This window comes from Gambusia affinis, linkage group LG23, assembly GCF_019740435.1.
Source record: "Gambusia affinis linkage group LG23, SWU_Gaff_1.0, whole genome shotgun sequence".
Classification (NCBI taxonomy): domain Eukaryota; kingdom Metazoa; phylum Chordata; class Actinopteri; order Cyprinodontiformes; family Poeciliidae; genus Gambusia; species Gambusia affinis.
In genome coordinates, this window is record NC_057890.1 from 14,456,926 (window position 1) to 14,476,223 (window position 19,298).

At 39.7% G+C, this 19,298-nt stretch overlaps 1 protein-coding gene across 8 annotated transcripts in view; it reads right to left on the reverse strand.

The window, feature by feature from the left end:
* The window catches only part of LOC122826239, a 75,850-nt gene that overhangs the window by 4,509 nt on the left and 52,043 nt on the right, over positions 1–19,298 (reverse strand). For all 8 annotated transcript variants that reach the window (XM_044107838.1, XM_044107837.1, XM_044107840.1 and 5 more), the window contains 4 exons: positions 14,966–15,163; positions 5,320–5,390; positions 4,567–4,677; positions 4,400–4,497 (listed from right to left, as the gene is read on the reverse strand). In XM_044107838.1, the coding sequence (XP_043963773.1) occupies positions 4,400–4,497; positions 4,567–4,677; positions 5,320–5,390; positions 14,966–15,163 (478 nt within the window). The remainder of the gene's footprint in view (positions 1–4,399; positions 4,498–4,566; positions 4,678–5,319; positions 5,391–14,965; positions 15,164–19,298) is intronic.

The window sequence follows — 19,298 nt, forward strand, 5'->3', positions numbered from 1 at the left end:
GGACAAGCAGCCGAGGCGTGGGGGAGGCGGCGGTGATGGACTGCAACGAGGATAATAACAGCCTAACCCATTTTCTTTTGTCGACCCCCCGTGGTGACCAACACAGAAGACTTCTCACTTACGCAGAGCCCATCATTTTGGCGGCCTTGTGGCTGCAGAGCCTGCAGACGGCGATGCAAACAGATTCTGACCCAGTTTGATCCGACAAACCTCAGAGTTGTTTGGGGATATTTCAAGTGGGATGGTCGAACACAGCAAAAACAAAATCTTACCAACTATTTCTGTTCAGGATTTGGTAAAAATATCCTAGAAGAAACTTGTGAATTAGTTGTCTTATTTCAAGTGTACTAAGATATTTGCACTTGAAACTAGACCAAAAATACTTTGGAGCTTTAGTTTTTGCAGTATTCAGTTTGGATTGAAACTTTGTGAACGGACCACAAACCAGATTAAGGAATCCTTGACTTTATATCACTGTGTTTCACCTGTATGTACAACATCTGAACACCGTGTTCCAAATTATTATGCAAATTGAATTTAAGTCTCATAAAGATTACTTTTTTGCTGTGCTATTAAATTTATAGATGATATTGTGTGTCAGGGCTCTTTGAGTCACTATAATTAATTTCAGAGAGCTGGTTTATTAGTTTGTTGGGTGAGCTCAATCAAAGGAAATCTACTCAAGAAGGATGTTCCACATTATTAAGCAGGCCACAGGTTTCAAGCAATACGGGAAAGAGAAAGGACGTCTCTGCTGACCAAAATAATCAGTTTGAGTCTTTAATTTCTGAAAAAAAATACTGTTCTCATGGGGAGCTTTGTTCAGTATAATTTGATTTATACTGTAATAGTTCAGGTCTTGAAAATTATACTGACCATTCAAACACTGACAAATCTGAGAAAATATCACCTGCATAATAATTTGGAACATGGTGTAAAAAAAGCGAATGTCTGTCCAACAGGATATTGTGTGACTTTTGTTCTGGCATTTGTTTGGTCAAGCAATGTAGTTGATGTTCTCTTTTGGTGTTAAATAAACATTCCTCAACTCTTAAAAGTGAAGAAACTTTATGTTCAAAAGCAAACTGCCCACTAAAACTAAAAGTGTTTTCACACCTGATAGATTCCTTTCAATTGGGGAACAAAATTACAACATTTGTTACATTTTTATCAGCTGCAATTTGATTTCACACTGTGTCAAACAAACCAAATTGATGGAAACACCTGTTCCCCTCCTGGCCTGAGGGGGCACTGCACCAAGAACCACTGAAGGAAACAACACAGAAATCTCTGAAGACGACATGAGCTCAGCTTCCTTCTTATCAAAATGTAAACAAAAATGGAGTAGCAACAGATTTTTAGCGGTTGTAGGATCTCTCTGTTGTCGTTGGTAAAGACCATGATGCATTTCTCCTGCTAGCAAAAAACTAGCGCGTTATTTTTGGTTCTATTTACCCAGAATTCCCTGCACTGTACCCACTTCCTGCTTTTGGAAGCGGTCTCCAGTCCGCTCGCCATTCACATACCCGTTCAAACCGCACCAGATTTCACTTCAACCGAACAGAGACCTAATTATTTAAATGGACGAGAGTTTGATTTGTGGTCCACATCAGTTTGGTTTCTGCATTCATATGAAGTAGAGTTTGATTAAAGCAAACTAAACAAGACTTGTGTGAATACAGATAAAATTTTTATTCTGCCATTTTTTTTTTGGTTAGTTCCTGAAGCCCAAACAAGCTCTGATCATTAATTTTCATTGCTAAAAATAGTTAAAAACTAAACCCTACACTATTTTTCTGCAGAGATTTTGTTGATTTCACTTCAGCGGTCGCTCCATCATTCAGTCCAGCGACAGGAAGATGCACAATAAACCCTAAACGACGACCGCCGTGGCTCCACTGATGCTATTTGTGCTTTCCTGCCAAACCACGTGATGCGCCCTGAGGGAATGTGGTGGACAATGAAGCGCGGGGACAGATGGGTCTAAAGCAGCAGAGTGAAAAGGAGGCAACAAGAGATGAAAGACATGCGACAGGTAAAGCTGGCCTGAAATTGCAAGAAATACACCTCCTCACATCTCCACATGATCAGAAAGGCTGATTGTGTAACTACTGTAGCGGCTCATTTCCAAAGCGGGATTAGAGACAACAGGATTAAGTGAAACAGGTAAGAGGATCAGTCCAGTTCAGTATGGATGAGATGCTTTTGTTTTCTTCTTGTTTGGGAGGCAGCATTACGAACGCTGATCGCCTCCCTGCTTATTATTGAAATTGCAAAGAGGAGTTTTGTGTAAAGAGGTTTAATACGGACATTCATTATCATTACGATAATTGCCTCCACACATAGCAGACACGCTGGTGTTTTTGTGCCAGCGCAGCAGTCAGGCTACAGGCCGCCTCCAATCCACAAAGAGTCGGCCGTAAATCAGGGGACCCGTGACCCCGGACCCGGCCTCGCTGAGAGGGCGCTCTCAGAGCGGGGTGAAGACTCCAGTGCAGGCCTTGACCCCTGGGGGACCTCCGGAGCGAGTTTGGCTCCACTTGCTGATGTCTGTAGGAAGCCTTAGACCCCGGGGGCAAGGCTGAGGAAAAACAAAACGCTGTGTGTGGGAATCTGCGGCATATGGAGAATAACGTTGGGACACGGAGACGCTGAGGCCAAAGTTTGGCCCAGCAAAGTTCAGCCTGTTCACAGCTGATTCACTGGATCCAGTGACACGTTCTCACAAACGTGCAATTAATCTAAAAACTGATTCAGCCTGTATAAAATTATCAAAGACGAAACGATCAGTAATCTTCAAAGAATCCAGTCTTTGATGTGATTTATTAAAATGGTCTTTATTAAAGCTGCAGGATGCAACTTTTATAAAAAACATAAAAAGTTTATATTTTCATATTTATAAAAATATTTAAAAAAAAATATATTTTCATATTTATAAAAATATAAAAAACGTATTTTTTATAAAAGTTTTTATGAATATATAAATATAAAAAACTAAGATTTTTATTAAAATATCAATATTTTTATATAAATAGAAATGTATATTTATATTAAAATAATTTTTATTTTAAATATAGAATATACTTGTTTTTTATATATTTTAAAAGTATTTTTTATATAAAATATATCTATATTAAAAATATATAGAATTATATATTTGTCCTCTTGGTGTGTGCTATGCAGAGTCTGTTGTGAATTAGCTAGTTAGCAGTGGATAAATGGTTTTCCTGCAACAGTAAGTAGTTTGTCCGTCATTAGTGCATTTAGCAGTGAGTACAAGAGGATGATTGACAGCGTTAAGACTCTCCCCTGGCTCTGATTGGTTGTTTTTGACCTGGAGCGATGCATTTCTTCCGATTGCAATAGTAGCTTATTGATGAGGTGGAGGAGATCCATCTTTTCACAGATTATCTCTCATAACATTCTGTCATAACATGGTTACAATTTTAACAAATCTAAAAAAAGGCTTTTAATAAAAGGTACATACTGCAGCTTTAAGAGTCTTGTGTTTAAATTAGCCTTTGAAAAAAACGCAGTTTCACATTTTATAATAGATGCAGCAAAATAAGAAAAAAAACAAACTTAACTTCATAATTTTTAAATACTTGAATACTGTTTGTATTCATAGAAAGTCCAAAATATTGTTACAAAACCCTTGATATACGGCAACAAACTGCGAGTATAAACTCGACCTTTGCACACGCATGTAAAAGTAGCTTCAACCAAATGCGCAATTTTCCCACCATACATATCTGAAAAGCAGAAGTAGAGCCTCCTGCACAACCAACAAAATGCAGCAAGTGGTAGTTGGATGTTGAGTCAACAATAAGACACTTTTCCAGCAGCCGCTGTACGGCGCATACTGACCAAACGTGTTGAAGCTCAACTGGGGTTGCTAGGTAACGATCGGAGCTCAACTGGGGTTGCTAGGTAACGAGCGGAACTCTGCTGGAGTTGCTAGGTGATGAGCGGAACTCTGCTGGGGTTGCTAGGTGATGAGCGGAACTCTGCTGGGGTTGCTAGGTGACGAGCGGAACTCTGCTGGGGTTGCTAAGTAACGGGCAGTGCTTGCTAATTTACATTCTGAAACGGTTACATTATCCAGACACCAAAAACAAACTGAAGCAGAAAAATGTTTAAATGCGAATTTTTCGTAACAGATTCCCTTTAAACTTAATAAAGAGTCTTATTTCTCAAGCACCAATCAAAGAGTGCAGATGTTGCCCAGAAACTGAAGTGTAGCAGATACAAGACAACTCAACACAGTTCAAAGAGACCCACACACGACGCTAAGATCAGTGGAACAAACTTGGGTACAAACTCTCATCCTTATTTATGGCGGGTCAGTGCTCCTCCTCCAGCCAGCGGCTTTGAGGAGTCCATCCGCCTTTTCACTTACTCCAGGGAGGCTATTTTCTGCGCCAGGCTCGCTATCACAGCAAACAGCCTCAGGTCCACCAGTCCATCTGTCACCCTGAAGTCCACCATCTCCAGGATCTGAAACGGGACGTTGGCGTTACGGCAGGAAGTGAGCGGCCGCTGTGCTGCGGTTCATCACGGATCTACCCTGTAGACGTAGATCTCTTCTTTCTCGGACAGCAGCTCAGGAGGGATGATGGTTTTGAGAGCGAGCAGAACCTGCAGGCAGGAGATGTAGCCGTCACCGTCGCCGTCCTCCTACACAAAAAAATTATCTGTTGGCTTTATTTGAAAAAGCTTCAATGGAAAATTTTTTAATTTGTAACAAAATAAAGAAGAAAACTTGAATGTTGATCACTTCTTGTTGACGACTGGTGAAATTTTCTGCTATAAAAATTACATTTACTCCATTATGTAACTTTATATATTTGTTAAGACTATCTCTTATTCTCCTGCTAAACACTCCAATCTCAGTTTAATTGGGTAAAAAGTGTTTGTGAATATTTCTATTAAGTTTTACTCCTGTTGTCAAACAGATTTCGATTTTTACTTTGACTAGACCTTTTCAACTGACGTTTTCCACCTCCATCCAACAACTCTATAACTCTTTCCACTCTCAGATGATGAAATAATGAATTGAAACTTCTATTTTAGTGAATTGTAAGCATAATTTTTTTTTTAATTTAATGCTATGTGCTACTTTTTGTGGTCCAGCACTTAAAATCACAAACACATCCCACTGATTTATGTTCTTAAAAAGTGAAAACCTTTATGTGGCCCTTTTGAGCCTTCAGACTCCACACCTTCCCTCTGACTGAGAGCAACACATACCAGTGAGTGAAACAGAATCTGCTGCTGAAAGAGAAAGAACAAAAAGGGTTTAAATCGCCCTTCACTTACTGCTTCAAAAGCCCTTTTGTACTCCAGCAGCTTCTCCTGACTGAAAATGCAATACTTTGCCAGAAAGTCGACTGAGAAAGACAAAAGAAGAAAACAACAGGAGTTAAAGTGTGAGGAAGCATTTCTAAATATTCATATTATTCCTGGACAATTGTGTTTTGTTGCATTTATCCTAAATATCTCATTTAAGGTGTGTGACTGTAGGAGTCCTTTTGGGTGACAGTCGCACTTTGCTGTTGAATTATTTAGTTTTTCTTTTTTTTAAAAGGAACCAAAATTCAATAAAAGAATCATTTTGTTTTACCCGGTAATGTTTGCAGCTATGTAACTTATTTAAATCAAATGTAAGCACCTGCTAACAGTTCAAATCAGCTTACATCAACTCATGGACTTAAATGTTACATCAGTCAAAGACTTTCATTTTTGGATTTCAACTTTTCTGTTTTCAGGGTGTATTGATTTAATAAAAACTTTGAACTTAATGTTTTTTATTTTCTTTATTTCTCATCCATACATTGTTCAAATTTAGCACCACTAACACGGGGTTAAAATTCAACTTAATTTGTTTCCTGTGGAGTTTTAATTAATAAAATAAAAGTAAAGACACTCTGCTAGCTTGTAGTTGTGTAGTTTCTGAGTAGTCGACTCCATCAGGGTCATGACTTCAGTTTGCACCAAAGTATCCTGGATATTTTCTGCACTACATTTCTGTTTTTTAAAGTATAGCTTGAACTAATAAGTATTTTATCTTTTTAAGTTTATCTGGTAATTTATGTCTTATTTTCCTTCGATCCCAAGTATTAACTGTTTTCTATGAATAGACAAAAACCTCAAATACTTCTGACCCTAAAACACTTCTTATTGCTCTTTTTTTAATATTTAAGATATCAAATATCAAACTTAATATTTTAACCCTCCCAGACTGAACGGAGAGCCAACAATTCAGCCAAATTTGCAGCACCAAACCTCCGCCACACTTTACGCTATCTGAAAAATCCCAACGGTTTCTGAAAGGGGAGACGTTGCGCTTTCCAGCCAATGTCGGGTTATTACGGTAATTTCACTCCCAAATTTGGGAGGGAGGAAAGAAATGGCTGCCTTGAAAAGAGGCTTTTAAGCTGCTGCCACTTCAATTTAGGAGATGAGAATGAATCTCCGGGATAATGGATCTATTCATGGGTTTCCTGAAGAAAGAGGAGCAACAGAGTTGATATCAGTCTGGACTTAAACCTCTGGACCTCTGGGGTTTCGCCGCAGTAGCAGGGGGGCCTGTTTGAATCGGCCATTTATCAGCTTAGGCCTAATCAAAACCAGGCCTTGCCTTTCAGATGCAAAATGTTACATTCGCAGCCAGTCAACTTGACTTGTTAAAGCTTGATTGATCAAAAACCCTGCAGGCTGCCGTTGTAGCATCTGTTTGCAAATATCTAGGATAGAACAAGGCTGGCAGGGTGAGGCAGTCTGCATGCGAACCTGCAGGGATTTAAAGTCTGAACTCGTCCCTGGCGGCCGGATCAGTGAACGGATCACCTTCACATTTTAGATAATTCAGAGCTGCAGTTCAGTTGTTGGAATGTTTCACTGCTGGGTGTTAGCCGCCATCCATTCTTCTTCTGAGGCGACTAAGAAAAGTAATTTACCACCAGGTCTTTTCCATCCAGTTGTCATGCAAATATTGAGCGAACTTTTAAAATTTAACAAAAAAAGAAAAAGCAGATTTGGGGTCTTTCTATCCACTGGTTTGGCGCGAATCAACCAGGTCACGCAAAGCGTGATTATGTCAGATGTCTACATAACTGACGTTTATTACGATGGTAAATGTTTATTACAATTGCTATGTATGAGGCCATTTCAATTCAAAATGATGCTGGTTGTGCATTTATTTGGTAGGTGACCATTGCTTGCACAACAATTGATGTGTTTTATTCCAATTTCAAGAAGAAAAAAAAGCGAATTGATATCTTTCCATCTACTGGCTTGGAGCGAATCAAGCAGGCTGCGATGTTGACGTTTAAATATGGGAAATGTTCACTAAGCCAAAAAACCTTGGCCTTGGTTTGGTTGAAGTGAACTCTAGCTTCCAAAAGCACGAAATGAAGCGTAGAGCAGGGCATTCTGGGTAAATACAACCAAAACCAACGTGCTAGTCTAGTGCTAGCGAAGGAAATGGCTCGTGGACTCGTGGTCCTACGACCGCAAAAATCTGACACTACTCCATTTTGTTTACATTTCTCAAAGAAGGATGTTGTGTTCATGTCTTCGGTGGTTTTCGTGTAATTTCCTTCAGTGGTTCTTAGTGCAGCGCCCCCAGAGGCGAGGAGGGGAACAGGTTTTTCAATAGTTTGGCTCGTTTGACGCAGTGCAGTTTGAATAAGAACCGCAGCCGCTGAAAATGTAACAAATGTTGCAATTTAGGTTTTCATTCGAAATGAGTCTACCGGACTACCAGGTACTAGGACAGTCTTTCTGGTGGTCCCTGGGCGCCCCCTAGTGATCCGCAAGGAACTGCATACAAACAACCATTTATTTACCGTAGCGTTAGCTCAAAGTGAGAGTATTGATGTTGTTCGCTAGCAATGATTCTTTTGAACAACTCTAAGCTGTGAACGAATCTCAGTTGGTCGAACTGTTATTTGTTTTTTATGACTTTACTTGCTTACTCGATTTTATCTTATTAAAATGATTAAATTAAGCTAATTAAATACAACAGATAAATTCAATTGACAGAAATTGGTGGATAATAGTTATATTTACTGGCGCAGAAGAGGATTTCTGTTTCTGCCAAAGCAACTACAGTCTATTTTTCTTTTATTGTGCCTCTAAATTACAAATGGTTATTAAAGAACAACTTATTTTCTTATTTCCATTTGTTTGACTTCATTGGAAAGCTTAAAATCCATACTTTCAGAATCAAAATGACTCCAAACGCCTCGAGTTGACCATGATCCTTTATTAGGAGGGACAAAGAATACAACAATAAGTGAGCTACACACAAGAGAATAATAATTTTATTTGACGTGTCATTGTAGGGGCAATTTCTGTAGATTATTCAGTTTTCTGGCGACTTTTTGCTCAGTTTTATTAAATAATGTTGATCTGTGTGAGACCCTGACGGCCAGCGCTGAGGCCTGGTCTCAGGCTGAGGGCAGCGCTCCGTCAGGGAATCAGCCCAACAAAAGACGCAGTGGAGTGAGAGGCTGGTGGAGGAAGCGAGGGCGGGTGGAGGAGCAGGACAAAGCCGAGGCAGTAAAGCCTCCCGCCTGATAGCCTTATCTGATTCCACTCCAGCGCTTGATGGCTTTTTTTTCACCCTGCCTTTAAAGGACACAGGTTGGGCCTTTGGTGTGAAGCCTAGCAGAAAATGTTAATCAAGAGAGGGGCTGTGTGGAGAAAGGCGAGAGAAAGGGGAGAGTCACTCCGTTCAGGCTGTAATCTGTAATGAGACCGAGGCGATTCAGTTGCAATTGAGAGAGGAAGAATAGGGCGATGATGATGATGAGCAGGGAGGCTCATGCTTTCACTAGGCGTTTGTTTTTATGTTTTGTTCCTGTTTGTTCACGACTCCTGCATCCGTCTGCAAGCAGCCTGCGGGTCACGACTCATTTACCACGCACTTGGACCTTCTTCTCAGACCTGCAGCTGCACATGAAGAAAAGCACCTCGCTGCTCATTTGACAAGGCCGCTCTTCTGATTATGATTAATATTTTCAGTTCTTACACGCAGGGCCAATCATGCCGGATTTCGATCAACAACTGGAAAATGTTCAAATATTATTACCGTATATTGGTGTCAATTCAGTTAAGGTCTGGTCCAGAAATTTAAATAGGAGATAAGCAGCAGCAGACGCAAGCAAAATAATAATAAAATAAAAGGAATTATTTGCTGCCATTTCCTTTATATTGTATATTAATGTTGAAACCATTAGATTTATAAACTTTTCTGTCATCTTGTGTTTATTTGAATTTATTAGGTCAATAGTAAAATCTCCATGGGTGAACATGAGACATTTAGTGAAAATCTGCGCTTTCTAGTGAAATTGATTTGTTGTTTTTAAAGTAAAGAAAGTTTATATTTTCCCCATACAAAATAATTACACACAAAGAAGGGTCCTTTGTGTTTTAACATTTTTTTTTGGTTTGTTGCTCTTTTCTCGCCTAATTCCAGACTTTTGTATATCAACACACTGCATATAGTGTCCCATAATTCAACACAAAGATCGCTTTGAGCAGCAGGCAGGAGCTGACCCCCTTTTTAGAGCGCATGGCCCACTTACACAGCAACATGTGATTAACGGCAACAAAATACATTTACACACGAGGTCTAAACTGTTCCAGGAGTACAAAAGCTACAAAAAATGGATTTATGGGACGTTTTATGTATTATTGTTAATGTGATGATCCTGCAAATCAACTGGTGTTACGAAGCAGATCTGTTTGAAAAAGTTTAGGATGTGAAGTACAGATGTTGTAAACAGAATAAAGACAGATAAGAGGGCACAAAATATCGATCCTGCATCTTTAAATTCAGATTAAAGTAGACTGAGTTACTCTATTACTTAAATTTTCTCAGTAATTAGGGATTTATATATCTTTAAAAACAACAAAAGATCAGATTTGCTCTTAAATGTAATATAAAATTTAATCTCTAAATTATAAGTGCTGCTCAGTAAATTCATAACATTGAAAAGGTAATTTATTCTGATAATTAAAGTGATATAGATTCACATATAGTGGTGCATTTCAAGCATTTGTTTTATTTAAATTAAGTTTAGTTCAATTAGATAATTTTTACAAATTTTTCAGGAAACTTGATTAATTCTCAAAAGTTATGTTTTGACCAAGAAAGAACTAAAGAGCTGTTCATTGTCCAGTAAATTTGCTTAGTGGAAGTTTTTGGGCTACAATGAAGTTGTTTTTCGGCTGCATTAAAACTATTGTATTTTGTAAAACTGCAATGGAAACACTTTATTAGCATCCCGAGTCGATGCTACTGCTGGAAGAGACGAAGAAGAAGACAGGAAGTGGTGAGAGGATGATGTCACAGAATGGTTTTTAATGACTTGTTGTGTTAAACTTATTTACATGTAATTTTAAGGCTGTTTCATATTTAAGGGAAACACAGCAATTGCAAAATTGTGTTTTTTCGACATTAGCGGAGAGTGATTGACAGCGCTAAAACCCTCCTCCTGGCTCTGATTCGTTGTTTCTGCCTGAGTTCTGCAGTTAGCACTGGGAGAACTGGGAGAAAGAAAAGGAACTTGATTTTTTCACAGATTACCTGTTTTATACCATGATGATGAAAAAAAACAAAAACACTTTTTTGTTTAAAAGGTACATACACTGTAAAAAACACAAAATCTTACCAAGTAATTTTGGTCTCGTCTCCAGCGCAAACATCTTAGCAAACTTGAAATAAGACAAATCTTGTTACAAGTAACTTTTTAACAAGATATAGAGGCTTGTTTTAAGCAAATAATTACTTAACATTGATGAGAAAGTCCTAGTTCCATTGACAGATTGTTAAAGTAATGACAAGTAATTTTTCCCATGTAGCAAGTTAAGTAATTTGCCAATAGAACTGGTAATTGTCATCAATATCAATGAATTATTTACTTAAAACAAACCTCTACATTTTGCTGAAAAGTTGCTCTTAGGTTAGTCTTATTTCAAGTGTACTAAAGCAAATGCAGTAAAAACTTAACCAAAACTACTTGGTAAGATTTTGTGTTTTTGCAGCTTTACAATAGAATCCTGTGCCTCAAAATATAAAGAATGCTTTATTTTTTAATGTTGATCTTAAAGAAGTGATCTGATGAGTTTGTGAAGTACAACAGGCGTAGAGCAGCTGTTTTTAGTCGCAGAAATCCGATCAGAGCAGAACGTCTTTAATGAGTCGGCACAATATGAAGGCGATAACATTCTCCTGCACGCAGTGTTTTCCTGAAACAAACACACCTCTCCACCCCCGCCCCTGTACTTTCTCCAAAAACACAAAGTGTGTGTGTGTGTATTGAGGCGGGTTCAGGCTCTGCTAGGAAAACAAACAAAGACACACGTAGCAGCCACACTCCTGTCTCTGGCTGCATGCCATCCAGCTCACCACAAACCGCAGCCCACGCTTTCTGCACACACACGGACACACTTTAGACCAATCAGCTCAGATCGTCGCCGATACGACTCCCATAGGCCAAATCATCTCCTTTAATGTGAGAGCAGATCTCCAGAGATAACCTCACAAAGAAAAATCATCTGCTATTATTGCTCCGCCGCTCCTTGACATTGTCCCATTAATAAGGCCATTGTGGAGGGCGCTCTCTGTTTGGACACCACATAATGGAGCCTTTGACAGATTTACTCCGTGCTCCCTCTCTCTCTCTCTCTATGAATGCGGCGGCCATATTCCACGCTGCCGCTCATCAATAGATGAGCTGTTTGTTTGCCCAGTTATTCGGGACCGATGGTAAACACATAATTTCAGAGCAAAGGCTGAGCAAACAGGAGTTGCATAAAGGCAGTGTACCTGAACACACACTCACTGAGAGGAGTGTGTGTGTTTTCAGAAGGAGATCCCATTACTACAACCTCCTCTCATCTCAGTCGACTGGGTTTTGTCGTTTGATGTTTATTTTTGTGTTTCACTCCTTGGAAACAAGTTAGCCCTGATTTACGCTGCTGATGGTGGGTGGAGACAAAGTGGAGTCGACCCAACGCCGACAGGTGTCCCATACACAGCTGGGTAGTAACTAGTTATGTTTACTTAAGTAACTTTTTGGAAAAAATATACTTTTAGGAGTATTTTTTATTTTTTATTTACCCCTCCAGGGGGTCTTTTGTGGGCTCTATTGTCCCTTATATGAAAGTAGGCTGACAGGAAAGGGGGGAGGAGAGAGGGGAATACGTGCAGCAAATATTGTCGGATCTGGGAGTCAAACCCGCGACGGCCGCGTCAAGGACCCAAGGCCTCCAAACATGCGTCGCACAATCCCCTACGCCACCACAGCACACCCTAGGAGCATTTTTTTTACTGAATGTTTAGTTTTACATAAGTAATTTTACTATGACGTTTCGGTACTTTTAGGGCTGGATGATATGGAGGAATATTAGTGTTTCATATCAGTTGATATTGATAATTACTGATTAGTTTTTTTGTCTTAGATATCTGAAGTACAGTGATCCCTCGCCACTTCATGTTCATATCGCTATTTAGGAGTATTTCATAATGCGCTTAGCAACCATGGTGCAATGGCCACTGAACTTAAGAGTAGCAGAGGAATGGGACCCTTTGATGAGCCGTTCATTACAGTTCTCCAACGAATCGATGGTGGTATGTACAAGGATCTTTTGCAAAGAAGAAAAAAGAGCAACAGCTGCTTATCAGAAGAAGAGAACACTGCAGAGCGCAGTCAGGATGCAACGGCCCAGTCTGAAGAGCAGTGAAACGGCCTACACGTCAGTCACTGTATTTGTATACATGTAATAGTTGCTAATTGTAAAAAAAAAAATATTAGTTTTCTATTTCATGGATTTCACTTATCGCTTCTTAGATATCGAAGGATTACTGTACTGCCAAACTGGTGGCATTGTTTTTTATTTTTAAGCAGCTATGAGGCACCGTGGTGGAACCTGAAACTGGAAGGTGTCACCACAGGTTGTTGCTGGGTAACCAAAGATTGAGTGATGGATGCAGTGATGGAGTGAGTGATGGATGGATGGATGAAGTGAGACAGTGAGTGAGTTGATGGATGGATGGTAAGTTGGTTAATGGTTGGATGATGGTTTAATGGTTGTTTTAATGGTTGGATGTTGGTTAGATAATGGTTAGATTGATAATGGCTTAATGGTTGTTTTAATGTTTGGTTGGATAATGTTGGATGGTGGTTAGATGTTTGGATGATTGTTGGATGATGGTTGCATAATGGTTGGATGATGGTTGGATGGTTGGATAAAGGTTAGATGATGGTTGCATAATGGTTGGATGATGGTTAGATGGTTGGATGACATTGGATGATTGTTGGATGATGGTTGGATGATGGTTGGTTGGATAATGGTTAGATGGTTGGATGATGGTTGGATGATTGTTGGATGATGATTAGATGGTTGGATGATGGTTGGTTGGTTGGATGGATGATGTTGGATGATGGTTGGATGATGGTTGGATGGTTGGATGATGGTTAGATGGTTGGATGGTTGGATGGATGATGGTTGGATGGTTGGATGATGGTTGGATGGTTGGATGATGGTTGGATGGTTGGATGATGTTTGGATGATGGTATGATGTTTGGATGGTTGGATGATGGTTGGATGATTGTTGGATGATGGTTGGATGATTGTTGGATGATTGTTGGTTGGTTGGATAATGGTTAGATGGTTGGATGGTTGGATGATGGTTAGATGGTTGGATGGTTGGATGATGGTTGGTTGGTTGGATAATGGTTAGATGGTTGGATGATTGTTGGATGGTTGGATGGTTGGATGATGGTTGGATGATGGTTGGATGATTGTTGGATGATGGCTGGATGATGGTTGGATGGTTGGATGATGGTTGGTTGGATGATGGTTGGATGTTTGAGTCATTGTCGGTCGCCGTTCTTCCAGCAGCTTAATGACCAAATGATGAATCTGCTCTTTGTGTCCAGACTCTCTCCACTCTTCTTCTTCTCTTCATCAGTGACTGTTGACTTCAGACACGAGCCACATGGCGGCTCCCGCTAACCGGCGCTGACCCGCAGGGTCACTGGTCTGGTTGATGATGGGTGGCCGAGTACAGGAAGCTGCTGGCGTGTGTGTGAGTGCGGGGGGAGCGGAGAATTTTGGGAATCCACTGGCAAGCAGTCAGTGTTGGATAAAACAAGACCAATTAAAACCCGTTAGTCCCTTTCAGAGCCTAATGAGGGGCCACAAGAGTCTGGACCGGTGGCAGACGGTGGACTGAAAGGCAGAAACACTTTAATGAACCCACAAACAACGCATGAGGACAAACAAAGAGACACAGAGGCAAAAATAAACCACTCATTGTGTAATCTTAAGCTTTAGAAACGCCACAATTTAATTAATTAAGTGTAAATCTCCTTCGCATAAATATGTATTTTTGTCATTTTAGAGGTGATTGTAGTGAAAAAAAATGCAGATTTAAAGGTACAGTAACCTTTAGAAACATGTTTTATCTGTGTTTAAGAAAACTGTCACCATTTTGTGACATTAAGAGGAGTAATATTTTCCTCTCTGATTGATTTGCTGTCAAAAACAACCAATCAGAGCCAGGAGGAGGGTCTTAGCACTGTCAATCAATCTCATGTATGCGCTGCTAAACGTAATAATGGCACTTCATTACGAATGAAAAAGAAAATTATAAGGAAGGGAGGATTTATTCAATAGAATGTGGAATTTGCTCATTTTATCAAATATTAAACCAACAATCAGCATTTAATCATCTGTTTAATTAAATCTGTCTCTGCTTTATTTAAATCCAAAGGTCGGCAGAGTACCCAAGTAAAAGTAGCAATACTTCAACATAATTTTTCTCAAGTAATAAAGTTACTCAATAAAGTAATAAAGTTACTCAAATAAATGTAACTGAGTAAATGCAGCTAGTTTCTACCAAACTGTGTTTAAATTATAAATGCTAAACGTGTCAGGATAAACTCACAGTCCTCAAAGTTGGAGCGGCTCCTGCTGGTTTTGCTCCGCCGTGGGGCGTTGTTCTGCAGTTTGGAGAGCAAGCTCAGCGCCTTGGTTTTCCTCTCCTCCATCGCCTCGTCCCGCTCCTCAACTCGCCCTCCGTCCATCAGAACATGGCTGCTCCTTCCTGGATGGTGCGGTCGGTCCTCAGCCGGGTTCTCCTCGTCTGAGTGGGAACATCAAACCCCCAATGTGAACCTTTTCACTTTAAAAATTAAAGTAAACAGTTATATAATCTTCATATCCAAGCCAGTCCTGAATGGTAACAACCAAGAAATCCCAGTGACTAAGAGACTTTCTGGTCAGAACAAATAAATAAAACTAAAACAAATACTAGCATGAGAAATGTCTCTTGGTCTTTGGCCAAAGACAAAAGAGAAATCCAACAACCGCTAAAATCTGACGCTACTCCATTTTTGTTTACGCTTTGTAGCGTGTCTTCTTCAGAGATTTTCATGTCACTTCCTTCAGTGGTTCTTGGTGCAGCGCCGCCACAGGCGAGGAGGGGAACAGGTTTTTCAAGGCGTCTGGTTCATTTGACACAGTGTGAAAAAGAATAGCAGCAGCTGAAAATGTAGCAAATGTAACAATTTGTTAAGTGACTTTCATGTCAGAACAACAGCTATTGATGGTAAAATTTACCCGTCTGATTCTGGTGGTTGTGGCGTTATTATGCTTCCTTGAATCGGCTCTAATAATAGCAATATATTTTACTTGTATAGCGATTTTTTTAAACATTCAAAGACATTTTAGAGGAATCAAGTAAATCATAAAAGGAGAATACTTAAACACATAGCAATTAAAGCAGGACAACAGTCATTCATTAAAAGCTGTTCTGTAAGGATTTTAAAAATGATACCTACATCAAGTCAACTTAAAGGGGATCTATTATGCAAAATATAAATTTTGCATATTTTTGTGCTTCCATTTGTGTCTGAACTGCCTCTAAAAACAGCTCAAAATCTAAAAAACAAACAAATAAAAAAAAAAACAGACGTTTTTTGGTGTCTGGAAGATGAGCTGTTCAAAAACAGGCACTGCTGCGTTACCTAGCAACCAAAGTGGAGCTCCAGCACATTTGGTGATCTGATTTTACTGCTGTAGGCGCTGTACAATGGCTGCTGGAAAAAACAAATGTTTTGTTGTTGAATTGCTGCACTTTTTGTTGGTTGTGCAGGAGGCTCTACTTCTGCTTTTCAAACATGTACAGATGCATGATTGTGCATTTGTTTGCAGCCATTTTCACATACTGGTGTAAATGTTGAGTTGGAGAGGTGGCCAGCAGCAGCTTATTTGGATTTAAAGAGACAGGATGCCCTAAAACAGCTCAGGGAAAATTGAGCAGACTATGATTTTGATTTTGCGCAAAAAAGAAAATTAAATTTTTAGTATAACCCATAATCTCAGAAGAATAATAGATTTTTAAACTTAAATTTTGTTACTAAAATCCTAAGGCATGAAGGACTGTATCTGAAGCCTATTTAAGGTTGCTATTTTATTTTTTTTTATTAAAACCAACAATGAGCAAAGTCCAGAGCAAGAAAAACACATTCGTATTCATGATCATCTGCATGTAAGCAGCCACTAGAGCCCATGTCTTTTCTCATCTCGTCGTTCTCTCAGATGCAGGAGTTACATTTCCATTCATTCCTTTGAGAGCCACGCTATAGACCAAGCGCTGCCCTTGAAACTTAAACAGCCATCCATTTTGTAAAAGCCCAGCCAATTAAGAGTCCCATTATCTCCCAATTCAACCTCCTCAGAATACACTTCTGGGTGCAGAAGTGTGGAGACAAAGAGCTCCATCAATACAGACTCGAGACTAAAGAAGGGTTGCATTGTCCTCTACAGACGCTTCTATAAGTTTTTTCTTTGCAAACTGTCGGTTTGTTGCACACACGCATGTGTGGTAATATTAAAAGTGATGCATTCACTCATTAGTATGGCCAGTCAAGAAGCAGAAATGGTTTGGATTCATTGGGCGTTCCGAACACGGTGGAGGGAATTCATTCATCCCGCCGCTGAGCGTAGAAAGGTCAGCGCCGTAGATTGATGGAGCCATGTCTCATTTGACAGGACGTCTTCCACCAGGCTGCACACAATCACAAGCGTCCATGTCCTGCCGCAGCGCCGGTGACACCAAAACGGACGGCAGGAAGGGGAATTTATTCATCTTCACAAAGTAAAATTCATCATTCCTTCTCCCATGCAACAAAAAAACGTCTTTCTGACATCATGATGAATGACAAGTGAGGATAATAATTTTCAAAAACCCAAAACTTTCCCTAGGATTGTTACATACAGGTGCATCTCAATAGGTCTGAACTTTTGAAAGTCAAAAAAGTGAAACTTGTCTTTTAGGTAGAGTCCTTACACAGTCTGATATTTTTCAAGCGTTTCTTTCTGATAATTTTCATTCTCTGCTGCAGAGCAAAAATGCTAAAAGCTAATAGCTCACTTGCACATTTTTATCTGATTTTGTTTGTTTATTTATAATATGCTTCCAAATCTTACTTCAAGATTTCAAACCTCAGGGTTTTAAGACCTTTTTAAGACCATTATGAATGAAATTTAAGTATTATTATGATTGTATTCTCATATTTATATGTTTTTATTTTTTTCTTAGTATGGTCCCAATACTCCTTTGTAGGTTAGCAAAAGGAATATTTTTAAATTTCTTTTTTAAACAAAACATTTTTAATACATAAAAATGATCTGTGTGAGATTATGGAATAAAAACTTTGTTTTATTCAAAGTTTTATTCAATGTCTGTTAAAAATGAGTGAAACAAAAGCAGCATCAGCTTTTCAGAGGATATTCAAATGAAGCAGGTCGACGTTTACCGCTGATTTCGGCTCTGACTGAAATTATTCAGGATTTGAAACCTTTCTTTCAAAGCCCTCCTATATCCGAACCTCCAACACGGCCTAATCCATGAATGCACAGCAGTGATTGCGGGTCGGGTCAAGCTGGAAACAAGAGCTCATCTAAAACCACAGCAAGCGGGTTGCCATACCAACCACAGCATCTCAGCACAGCAGATATCTGGATTTGGCTGCAAGTGGCCGAGTCAAATCCCCTCGTTGATCTCAGAAAGGCCACCAGGGACAAAAAAACCCCCCAAACAAAAACACCCTTTAACATCCAGTGCACCAGGCAGAGGCAAAACGGCTGGACTTTTGCGTGTTTGAGAAAAGGACGAGCATCAGCGAGACAAACGGCTTTAATGGCAGAACAGGAGGAAGGAGGAGTAAAAAGAGAAAATCCTGCAGGTTATTATTCATGGGTAGCGGATTTTTCTTTCAGGCCTTCTTCATTGACGCCTTTCTCCAACGTGTCACCCTCTCTATCAGTCCTGACAAGTGCCAATCAAAGGCCTTGAGTCTGAGGTTCTTGGGGAAATGTTGGAGGATTTCCGAGACAATAAGCTGTGAATCCGAAGCAGCGGTGAATTGGAAACAATAGAGACACTCTGCCAGTGTGTGGTCCGCTGGGGGGAAACGATCTTTGCTCGCTACATGGCTAATCTCTGCAAGAATCATCTCTGTCCTTTGGCAGGGTCATTTCAGATTATCGCTACGTTCATTCAGACGCTAACGCCTTAGCTACGCAGCTGAATGCTAAACCGAGTGACTGAGGACTAACAACCGCAAAACAAATACGAGGGGAGGGATTAACCCAGCTATGAATGGTTGATGAGCAAAGCGGTTCTGGTGGGAGAAACTCAATCGATCCGAAGAAATGGGCGACTCATGCTAACGACAAACAAGAAAGAAGAAGCTGCCTCAAAAACCGTTTGAGTTTTTCATCAGGAGTCTGGAAAAGTGTGGAAGAAAGTGAAATTTGACACATTTTTTGGCTGTTAAAGGGCAGGTGAAGGAAAATAAAGGCTGGAAAAAAACTTTACGGTTGATTCACGTCCGCCATGTTTGGTCCGCTTCAGTCAAACCGTAGTTTGTTTTTCTAAAAGTTTGGCTTGAATGTACAATCAAACTCTAAAAGAGAGAAACCTGGTCCAACTACAAATCTCGGTTTGGTGAGGCTCAAATGTCAATACAATCGGAGACTGCTCCAAAAGCAGGAAGTAGAGTAAAGTGCAAGGTATTCTGGGTAAATAAAACCAAACCAAATGCAAGAAATTAGAAATATCTGCTGATCTTTTGCCAAAGACAAAAGAAAAATCCTACAGCCGCTAAAATCTGACGCTACTCCATTTATATTTACATTTTGTAATGAAGAAAGTTGGGTTCATGTTTTTTTCTGAGGTTTTTGTGTCATTTCTTTCAGTGGTTCCTGGTGCA